The 11,596-nt window shown below is 48.7% G+C and overlaps 1 protein-coding gene across 2 annotated transcripts in view; it reads left to right on the top strand.

Annotated features, from left to right (window-relative positions):
- Window positions 1-1,919: 1,919 nt before the first annotated feature.
- Window positions 1,920-11,596, top strand: part of ZMAT4 (zinc finger matrin-type 4) — a 330,204-nt gene continuing 320,527 nt past the window's right edge. Inside the window, exons 1-2 of one of the 2 annotated variants that reach the window (XM_081084532.1) lie at window positions 1,955-2,093; window positions 6,881-6,972. In XM_081084532.1, coding sequence (XP_080940658.1) covers window positions 6,881-6,972 — 92 coding nt within the window. In that variant the 5' untranslated portion in view covers window positions 1,955-2,093. Of the gene's footprint in view, window positions 2,094-6,880; window positions 6,973-11,596 lie in introns of both variants that reach the window. The other variant, XM_081084533.1, reaches the window with a different exon arrangement.

Below are 11,596 nucleotides of genomic sequence, written 5' to 3'. Positions count from 1 at the left end.
TTTTTTTTTCAGGGGGGACAAAGGCCCAAGTGTGAAGGCTGCTTTCCCTTGAAGTGGGAGAAATCTCACTGCTCAAATCACAAAAATCATGGTTTTTACACCATGACAAACATGACTGGCATAGTGTCAATTTTAAATGAACAGATAAGTTTAATTTTACCATTATACCTTTGTAAGAACTTCACCTAGACAGATGAATTAAATGGAAACACGTATTTTGCTACATCCCTTATTTCTAGTTTCTTGACTCCTAATATATGGTCACTTTCCATTTAGCCATGTTGATATTTGGAAAGCCATTATGGAAATGACTTGATTTTTTTGGACTATATGCCTCACATATGAAATGTGCATCCACATGTCTTACTTCCTTCAGGTGCTTGAGGGAGAAGGGGGGCACTGAGGGAGGTGCTGCTTCATTTTCCAGAGAGAACAAGGCACGAGGAGCTTGGAGGGACTTCTGAGCTGCAGCAGTCACAGTGCTTAGTCCTGAATTTTTACCTCCTGGGCTCCAGGGTGGGCCTCTCCCTCCGCTGCCCAGCTGGCTGAGTATCACAGCAGAATGGTAATTCCATGAGGCTCAGAGCCCTGCACACTTCATGCTTTGAATTGGGTTTTAGTAGTCAGCCCACTATTTGAGTGCTAGGTGCTGTTGGTGGAGTGATAAAGATATACAGAGCTGGCGATGCATTTAGGGAAGCCAGGTGTGTATGCAGGAAGCAGAAGCTCACTGGACAAGGCAGAGAGAACATGCCACTTGCTTACAAGGATGCAGACAGTGGTAAGAATTGCAGTTGTTCAAGGCCAGCGGGGAGGACCTGGGACTACAGCTGGGACTCAAGGATGTGCAGATCCCAGTAGGAGAAGGGTGAACAGTTAGTTTAATCTGACTTATCTGAAACTTGATATTTCAAGACTCCTTTGAAAGTCTCCTTTTAAATTCTTTTCTTTTTAATTAAAAAAAGTTACCAAATAATGTCCCTCCTATATGGTGAAAAAATACATTAAGGAGGGGCGGGGGGAGGATGTAAAAGCTTGTGTTTTATGATTCCTTGTTGAACAAGGAAAAGCATTTAGGCCGTCCCCACCCAGTGATGGGCTCCGTCCCCTCTGCTCCCTAGCTTTGGCTGCTGAAGCCTCGTCAGAGTAAGTGGAAATGAGGGTCCTAGCGGAATTATTCGCTCTGGAATGCCGTCTCTCTGGGCCTCCCAGTGAGAACAGTGAGGAATTCCAGACTTTCACTGGCTTTAAGGACAGGCTGAGACTGAACAGGCTGCACAGGGAAACTGTTTTCTCAGGCTGGGGGCTTAGGTGAAGCATGAGAGAAAGAACTGAAGGATGAACTCCAGGGACGGTGCATAATATGTCCCCCCAAATAATCTCAAATGACCTTCACATGCCCTCCAGGGTGGCCCCAGGAACAATACCCCTATATTCCTTCAGCTTTTACCTTGCGTTGCTTCCCAAAGCGTGCCTGACACAGGCGAAACCCCGCGTTGTACTGTATTTCTCTCGGCTCTCAGGAACACGCACTATTTGGGGGGGAAAATAAGGCCAGAAAATTGTTGCTATGGACTCTGTTTTGTGGAAGTTAAAATGCTAGAGCAAAAATCTGATTGCTTGATAGCTCCATCTCTCTCTCCCTCACTCCATCCCCTCCTCTCTCCACCCCTTCCCGAGCGCTCCCTCTCCCCCACCCCCCACTTTTCTACTCTGCCCTCCTCCGTCTCCTGGGCTCCCAGTCCTGCCTCCGCACCGGGCCGGAGGAAAGCCTTACAGGTTGTCAATGAAACATAGAATTATTCCCTTTGATGGCTTAGATAATAGTAGGAGCCAAAGCCATGAGTGAGGTCGGTGGAAACCAATGCAGTCCTGCCCGGGACCGGAGAGCCAATCGCAAGAGCAGGGGGCGGGGCGTCGGCGCCAGCAGATAATTGCTAAGTGCATCGCTAGCACAGTTGGTCGGAGCTGCTGAAAGGTCTGGTCGCAGAGGCAGGAACGCGTAATCCTCAGCGTGCTCCATCCCGGCAGCATCCTTCCAGGCTCGGCAGGGCAGCGAGCCTCTGGGCACCGGCCCCTGCTCCGCGGAAAAGGTACTCCTGCCTGCGTCCCTGCCCCCCGGGTGCTGCTCCTGCGCTGCCATGCTCAGGGCTCGCAGGGTAGCCTCTGTACTGGGAATGCAGAAAGAAAAGTTTAGGCGAGGAGATGTGGCAAAGGTGGGAAACCACCGCCTTTTGTCGGGGAGGAAGACAAGCTGACAATTTGGAAAACTTCTGCGCCTTCTGGAACTGGGTGTGTTTACTACTCTCAATTAGCTGCGCTCACGTCTGGGGAAATAGCTCTGGCGTTGGGCTAGGGTGCCTGCAGGGCTGGGTGTAGAGTAGACTCAGGTTAGTTGGGTGAAGGGAGTTGGACCTCGGGATGTAAGGCTTCCTGGTGGACCCATCCCTGGGAGGCTGGTTCGGAGAAACGGGATTGGTTGGCTGGGTTTTCCGCCAGGGGGTCAGCCCCCTTTCCATTACCTTCACCTGCCTTCTCTCAACTATGGTGACCTTCAACCTGAGTCCTGGAACTGCTGTCTCCTTCCTACCTCTTCCCCCTGGCCCGCTCTGTCTCCATGGATTTTATTTGGGGGAAGCAGACACTTCCTGGGGTGTGGGTGTCCTGTTTGACCTGGTGGGTGTCTGTGTGTCACGCAACTTGGTGAGAAACCAATAAAGCAATTGTCAGAGGAAAGAAATTACTTAATTGATTAGCTCCCGAAAACTCTGGAAGACTTTCCAGGCTCGGTGTGTACCGAAATGAAGGGGATAGAACTAAATTTCACCAGGCGTTTCCACCCTCATGGGGGAAGGGCTATTCAGGGTTAAGCCTGACAGCAGATCTGGGAGGTGGAGGCTCCTGGGGCTGGCTCCATTCAGGTGCGCAGGTACTGTGGTACCTTTGTGGCCCAGGAGTTGCTGGTGCCACCAACCACACTGCTTCTGAAGACTGCTCTTTGAGTAGCAAAGCTCATCATGGCAGCCGCTGGTGCAGCCTTGTGGCACCTAGTGCCTTCTAATGGTGGGACCACCAGGCCTCACTTGCGCTTAGACCCCCTTTTAGACCTGGGAAAACTCCGTCCCCGGAGCATCGGAGCTTCTGCCAATAGGAGGTTGTAGGTAGGCGGCTTTCCTAGGAAGCCAGGGGGAGAAGGTGAGGTGCTTGGTCTTGAATGAACTTCCTATCTGAAAGCCCCAATCAGTTCCCCAGGTGTGTCCTCTGACCTCCTGGGGTCCCTGAGACTCCCAGTCTGGGGCCAGTCTTCCAGGTCCCTGAGGCTTTGGGGAATGCAGGTGAATTGTCTGACTCTGATTTCTCTCCTAGACCCGAAGCTGGGGAACTGGATCCCCAGTCCTGGCAGGAAGTGAACTTTCTGGGAGGGAGCCTCCAGCAACACCTTTTCCCTGTGACACCCTTCCCGCCAAGGTGCAGCGGGTGACGGCCTCCACTCTGGCGCCATGATTCACTTTCACTTTTTAATTCGTATTTTCTTTAACCTCTACAACAGGTTTTCCGCCACCTCCTTTAGGCAGCTATTTTGGGTGGGAGTTGTTATTGTCAAAGCTCTTCCCACAATGATTAAAAAAAACAGCTGCCTTTTTTTTTTTTTTTTTCTGGGCAAGATACAGTCAGCTCTCTTTTCTGCACATGGTGCCTGACAGTCAACAAAACAAACTCACAGTCCCACAGATTATATCGCCGTTGTGTTCAGGGGCCTGGAGTGGACGCTGGACCTTGATGGGCTGCCGGTGATAATTGGCCCCAATCCTCCTCCTCTGTGGTCTGTGGCGGGCAGGTGACTCCCAGAGAGCCCAGGAGAGGCAGCACCCGGCAGGTGGGAGATTTTGAAAGGGGCCACCTTGGTTTTCATGAAGACAGTGACAAAACTAGGAAATACTTTTGAGTTTGAGGGGTGTCTAGAAGAAGGAACAGGTAACAAAATTGGGGTCCCTTTCATTGAGGCTGATCTGCTGGGTTTCCTTCATGATAGAGGACATGAAAAGTAGGGTTTTTAAAGCAGCTTCTGAATGGTGACTCATGCAGAGAGAGGAAAAGGCAGGCTGGGGGCAGGGAGCAGAGGCACAAGTGGGACACACTGGAGCGCTTGCCTCGCCTCCCTCTCCTTCCCCCTCATTTCTCTTCCCTTTAGTTCCCCATTTGGATCAGAGATCATTAAAATAACAACTTCAGACTAAAAAAAGCACCATAGGAGCTGGAGAATAATTGACAAAACGCAAAATACCATCATTGTAACTTCACCTTGGGTGTCGGGGCATGACACCTAGATCCAGCCCCTCTGCCATGATCCCATTTGGAGAATTTAATTGCTGGTGTGGGTGTTAGGCTGGCCAGTTGTTGTGAAGTAGGCACCTGCTTGTGTATGGAGAGCCTGGTTAGTGCTCAGGAAGTTAAATTTGTTAGTTGTTATTTCATCAAACATGGTCGCTTTAGCCAGGACCCTGGATAGGCGTCCTCCATAGATCTAGTATCTTCTCCCCGCAGTTGGCCAACTAGGATTTCTCTCGTTTAACCACTGTGCTGTGAAGGGGTCACTTCTTTCTGTTTTCTCAAGCCCTGGGTGACTTACCAGGCTAGTGAAAGTCCCTTCCTTACATTTCTGTTCCTCCATCCCGCCTCCTTCCTGTCATCCCCTTTCATCATAAACACATCAGTAAATAATCTCTTTGCCAACCTGCTTTGATCTTGTCATTTTGTGCTGATTTTGCTGTTAAAGAAAACTGTCCCCTGAAATAGGATTGGAAACATAGTAGATTTTTTTTTTTTATCAGAATAAAGCCGTTTAGATTTCTATTTTAAAATTTAATTTTGTGGTTTGGGAGAAATCAAATAAGCACGTTTACTGTGTTAGGTTTTTTTTGTAAATGCTGTCGACATGCCTCCTTTTGCTTTGGTGAATGTGTGAACTCCCGGGTTATTCTGTGGAAGGGGTTGTCTGTCTGGAGGTTGGAAACCGCCTGGAGCACCCCTGAGAGGTGATGAGGCTGGAGCATGAGGTTTCGGTTTATTCAAGAGAGGGCTCTGAAATGTATTCACCACACTCTGCTATTTCCCCCCTTCATTCTTCACTTAGGAAAATCATTAGGAAATAGTTCCCCAGATTCACTTTTCCTTATACCTTTCTCCCTCCCCATTTGGGAGCTATTGAAGCAGGTATCTGAACAATCGTGTTTAATCACAAATACACAGTGTCCCCCCAAAATGTCTATACACTTTGAATTATTAATTCCAATGAGTTAAATCTGAAAAGAAATAAACATCAATCAAACGACCAGCTGTTAAAGTCTATACATTTTGGGGGGACACCCTGGATATCTTCCTTTCTTCATTCCCTTCTGGCTCTTCCTTCCTGTCACTTAAGGGCACCCTAGTGGGTGAGATTCCATTTAGAGCCTGCTCACCTGACATCTGAAACGGTTAACCAGGGCACTCCGGAATTCTGGGAGGCACATTGGGCTGGCTCTGTGGGAGTAATGAGGTAATCCCTTCTCCACGTTCTCGGTTCTACGCAGACCTCACAGAGCACCTGGGGTGGTGCAGCTCCCTCCATGAGACATGAGACGGGTAGGGCAGGTGTTTCCAAGCACAGGCCTGTAGGGTGCAAGGGATTCCCACAGGGCAATGCCTTCCTGGCTCCTTTCTCCTGCCTACCCTCAGCCCCCCATGCATAGGGCTGACCTTGAAAACGTTAGCAAGTCTGTCATTTCCCCAGTTTGTCTGTCATTTCCCCAGTTTCTTTGTCCTTTATTCTCATCTCACCCCTAAATCCCTCTATCAAGAGTTGGAAAGAATCAAATCTACCTATTCATACTAAGGTGTCAACAGTTAGCAGTGCTGCCGCTAGCAGAGGTTTTTGGGTTCTTGATGGAAGTCAAAGCTGTTCATGGTGGAGTTTCACATCTGCTGGTGGGTTGGAAAGACAGAGTTTGGATAGGGAGTGTCTGAGCAATTGTGGCCCTTTGCTTTTCAGTTTCGGTGAATCCAGCTCTTTCCCACGTCCAGGACCCACTGCAGCCACGCAGGGCACTGTGATGGCAATATTTGGGGTCCAGCCCCTGGAGCATGGTCCCTCAGACTTGACCTTGGTGGCTGCACTTTCTTGCTCTGTCTTTCAGTTCCCACATGGAAAGCAAGGGGCTTGGACTAGTTGAGCCCTTTCTGCTTTGCCCGACCTTCTGCCTGGATTTTGTCACGCGAGTCCTATATCCCGCTGGGATGCTACAGCTTCAGAAGGACTTGGAGCTTGCTGAGCATCCTCCAACGTGGGCCACAGAGCTAGATTCCATGAAGGCAGGTTGAAGGAATGGTGGATGTGAGACCGGGAGAAAAACAGGCTGAGGGGTGATGTAATAACTGATTTTGGTTTCGGAGGGGATGTTATATGGAGGATGGCGACCAGCTGTTCTCCATCTCCAGTAAGGATTGAACGAGTGAAAATAGACAGAAATTGCAGCAGATGGACTTAGATTAGGTATGAGGAAGAATTTTCCATCAGCAGGAGTTGTTAAAAAGGGAAGCTTGGGGAGTCTCTGTGATGATCTTTAGGAAATGGAGATTAAGCTGGAGGAGGCAGCAGAGGGCTGTGGGGAGGCCAGAGGCAGGGGAAAGGGATCCCCCACCCCTCCTGGCAAGGATCCTTTTTATTTCTCTGAAACCTCACCTTCGCTCTTGGGCTGTCAAAGTGGTTGAGCATCACAGTCCCTGGGACGAGTGGGGAAGGGGTACAGCCACCTGCACTGCCCTCCAGGGTGCTGCCCTGACAGGCAGGCCCTGCCTAGAGCTTGAGGATCTCTCCTCAGGTCTAATCTTTCATTTCCAGATGTGGCAACAGAGAGGTAACAGTCCTTGGCATCATCACACAGTTACCCGATGGCAGAGCTGGGACCAGAATCAAGGTCTTCCATCTCCCAAGTCAGTGTTATTTGTTTTGTAGCTCATTTTTTTTTTTTCCTGGTTTCCAAATGGAATAGACGGGTTGCTTTTTCTGGGTTCCTAATTTCTCTCTAACCAAATGGCAGAGACAAGGACACCTGCAGCTAAGCAGTATTTATTGAGTGCTCATTACTAACACCGTGCACTCAACTCCAGCTTCCCTGATTCATACAGTAAACTCTTGAGTCCCCAGTCAGTGGCTGGGAAGGGGCTGATGCAGGGCCAGGGGCGGCCGAATGCAGGCCAGAAACTGGAGCCAAAAGGAAGGGATGGGGTACAGCTGGGAGATGTGAATAAAATCAAACCTTGTTTAAGCTGAATCTCACAAAGGTAAGAGACTCGTCATGGGATACATTAAATAAAAGAGGTGCACAGCACGCACAGGCTCCGGATAAGATGCTTCGCCAGTCACCTTTACAAAACAAAACAGAATTTTCAATTTCATGCAGATTCTCATTTCTGAGAGCAGCTTCTCCAATGTGGGGTTGAAATTCTATATTTCTTCCGGCCAGACTTGATTTATTTCTGGGCACACACATCTCCTGGGTGTGCTTGGAGCCCCATGGATGGAGTGTTAGGGGAGCCCATGGAGGCTGCAGCACGGCATGGGTTAGCTCAGGGCCGGGGGCTGCTCATGGTGGGGAAGGGAGTGGAGTGCTGCCGTCCAGCCAGTGGCCTCAGATGAAAGCAGGGCCCCCCACTCAGGAGAACGGGACAGAGGCTGTGGAGGCTTTGCCTGGTGGTGGTTTGAGCCACATAGAAATCAAGATGAATGGATGAGATGGGCCCCACAAAATGAATGTGTAAATTAATAAGCTCATGTGTGTAATCACTGAGAAGGAGGAAGAAAACACAGAGGTTTATGCTGGGCTAGTTAGGGGTCAGCAGGGAGTGCCCAGGAGGAGGGCAGAGCTTGCCACTCCTGCAGCCTGCTGGCATGCCTTTGTGCTACAAGGGCATCCTGAGCTGTTTGTTGTGCCCAGCACCGAGGCAGGCACTAGGGCAGTGATGGCGAACCTTTTGAGCTCGGCGTCTCAGCATTTTGAAAAACCCTAACTTAACTCTGGTGCCGTGTCACATATAGAAATTTTTTTTTTATATTTGCAACTATAGTAAAACAAAGATTTATATGTTTGATATTTATTTTATATGTTTAAATGCCATTTAACCAAGAAAAATCAACCAAAAAAATGAGTTCGCGTGTTACCTCTGACACGCGTGTCATAGGTTCGCCATCATTGCACTAGGGTGTCTATCAGCCAAGGTAGGTGTGATATTTCTCCTGCAGGAACTAGCTCCAGAGGTAGCCAAGTGCAATGTCTGTCCAAGGACTGGCTGAGTTAAAAGAGGAAAGGACACAGTGGGCACCAGGGTCTGGGTGGCCTAGGATGTGAGATAGGCTTGAAGGATGGAGAGAATAGCATGAGAAAGGACAGGAAACCAAGGGACTGGGGAGCCTGCCAGTGGAAGATGAAGGACCTCATGAACCACAGAAATATGTCCGATGGGCTGGCCAGCCCAGGGTGCCCCCACTGTGTCCTTTCCATTCAGAATGACATTCAGCGGACTTCACACTTCTGCCCTCAATCTTGGCACACAGACTGCACTAGAATGCAATAAGGTGTGGTAGCATGAGAGTAGTATGTCCTGGTTGCAGGGTATACATGGTGACACTTACTTGGCATGGTCAGAGGAGGCCTCCTGGAGAGAGGAACATCTGAGGGACTTGAAAAATAAATAGAATCCCACCAGGAGCATGGGAGAGGGGTGGAAAGGAGGGCAGCCACATTTACAAGACTCAGAAGCATGAAACAGCGCAGCATGTCAGAGCATGATGAGTAATCCTTGGGTTGCTGTGTCTAAGCACCTGAGCAGTGCTTTGGGGGTGGGGAGGGAAGAGGTGTTGAGGGACCAGTTGGCCAAACTGAGGAGCAGAAAGGTTTTAGGCAAAAAAAGACACAGTCACATTTGCATTTAGGAAGAAATGGAGATTGGGGGTGAGGTTTGGGAGGGGCGAGCCTGGGATGGAGGGGCAGATGCTGAAGTACTTTGCTGCTGTCCAGGCGAGAAGTGATGAGGGCCAGGAGGACGACAGTGATTTTGGAAGGAGAGGAGAGGACAGCATCAAAGGGTGATACTCTGACTTCATAAGTTACACTAGATTAAGCAAAAATGAAGAGACATTTTTATTCGCTGGAGGAGAAGCTGACAGGTGAAGAAGTTCTCACTGTTCGGTGAAAGATGGAGCAGTGCCCCCCACCCCCAAGACAGCACGAGAGCAAATGGGTTTAAGAGACAGGAAAAGGGTGTGCATGAGACATGAGCATCAATGCTTTGTGGAGGGGACTGTTACACAAGGGGGCAGGGTCATCAAAGCAGGCTGAGCACTATTCTCTTGTTCATCAAATATTTAAGCAATCAGTCTGTCCCCTAATAGGTAAGTGGGTAAAAACAGAGAACTGAAACAGAAATGCCCAGAAAAATATGCAACAGTATCCAACTTCACTAATAATTAAAATATAAATGCAAAAAACAAGACATCATTATCCATCTACCAGATTACCAAAATTGGAAATGATAATATCCTGTGTCGTTAAGAGTGCTGAACAAAAAAACGGACATTTTTACCCTTAGCTGGTGGGAGGATAATTTGCAAATATGGGAGACGTGTCTCAAAAATATAGCCTTTGAACCACTAAGCAATTGCTCTTCTAGGAATTTATCCTCAGGAAATGATCAGAGATGTGCAAAATAGCTCTGATCGAGGATACTCCTTTCAGCATTATGCATCATAACAAAACATTGTGTGGAGGGATTAATTAAATTTAATGTAGCTCATCTGTAAAATGGAAATCAAGGAAGCTATTAAAATTACATTGAATAATATATAAGAATATGGGAAAATGCTAACAATATACATTAAGTAGATAAAGGTTTAAAAGTAAATAGGGTATGCGTGCAATTTTGTAAAAAAAAGTAGATGTATACAGTCATGAAAAATAGAATGGAATACAATATATCAAGTGATAACAGTGGCTATCTCTGGGTTTTAAGAAACAAGAGATTTTTTATTTTGTTAAACTATTTCTCCAATTTCCTGCAGTAAATGTATTATTTTACAAATCAGAAAAAAAAAATGCTCTTCAAATCAGTTACTCGAGCTACAAATGCTTAAGCAGTGAGTCTGCATGTAGCAATGTGCCAGGCACTACGTTGCTCACTGTAGGGCATTCCGGGCAGGGCGTCCTCAATGTTTGGTGAGATAGAGCAATGCGCGCAGGAAATGCAGAGGAGCTACCCGGCAGCACTGAGGGCTGTGTCTGTTTCAGGTGTTGGTGGGGCAGGATCTCTGTGTAGGGAATGATGACCAGCGGCGGCTGCATTCTTGTTCCTTCCTCCCCACCTCATCCCCAGGCCCTGTCACCTACCTGCACCTGGTCAGACCTATCTTAGCATTTCAGGTGGTGTGTTTGCACACATCACATATATCTGCTAATTTCACAAGTGGGGAAGATAGGCTCAGAGAAGCTCTGACTTGGCTAAGGTCACAAAGCTAGTGCGAGGCGGAGCGAGGTGACAGGGAACTTTGGTGTCAGAGCCTGCGCCCTTTCCAGAGTGGGCTGGTCAGCAGGGCTCCGCCTGCGGCCGAGGACGGCTGGGCTGGCAGACTTCCACCAGGAGGGCGTGGGGCCACCCGCCCCTCTTTCCCAGAAGCCAGGCCTTCTGCTTAATTCGCTTAGTAATTAAGACAAATGAAGGCACTGACAGCTATCACATTTAGAGGAGCGACTTTGGGTGCCGAAGGCTCTCTAGAGGCGACCTCAGGGTTCTGCCTCATGACCAAGTGTGTCATTTATTGTCGCTTTTTCGCAATGTATTTGCTTCCCGTTGTGGTTTTCCTTGTTGCATAAACTCCAGGCAGCCTGAGAGTCCTGCTCTCCATGAAAGTCACAGCTGGCTGGTTCCATGATGTGCGCCTGGGCCACGTGGGGGCTCTGGGGTGCCTTCCCACGGCAGTGCAGGTGGCAGCTCTGATGGGCACGTCCTTGGGGCTTTCACAGGCTTAATTGGGAAAAGTGGATGGGCCAGCGTTGTGAGCCGAGTGGCTGATTTGCTGCTCTATTTATTTTAATAATAACGCATGTTGGTGGTTTTTTTTTTTTTTTTTTTTTTTTTTTTTTTTTTTTTTTTTTTTTTGTATCCACAAACCTCGGAGGTGGGTAGGGAAGCTATTATCCTTATTTTGCAAAGGAGGACATTGACACTTGGGAAGTAAAGCCACTCACCTCAGTCTGTACAGGCAGTCGGCAGAAGAACTATCATGGAATGAGCCGGATTTCCTGCCTGCAAATGCTGCCCAAGCTCATACTCAGCAAGGGCTTCTTGCTGACTTATGGGGTGTCCTGGGTGAAGGAGGGGTGGGGCCTAGCCCCCTGGCGGCCTTGGCAGGTACTTGCCAAGTAGCACACCCTAGATGACCTCCAGTACAAAGGTGAATGCAGCTGCGTCCCTGCATGAGGCTCAGGTAAGTGCTGAGAACTGTGGAAGTCCATGAGGGTGCGAGTGGTCTCAGAAGACTCATGTTGGCAACGGGTCCTGAGTC

This window comes from Myotis nattereri (assembly GCF_964212035.1).
Source record: "Myotis nattereri genome assembly, chromosome: 2".
Classification (NCBI taxonomy): Eukaryota; Metazoa; Chordata; class Mammalia; order Chiroptera; family Vespertilionidae; genus Myotis; species Myotis nattereri.
Note: the sequence above shows the minus strand (reverse complement) of the source record. Positions and strands in the feature narration are given on the sequence as shown.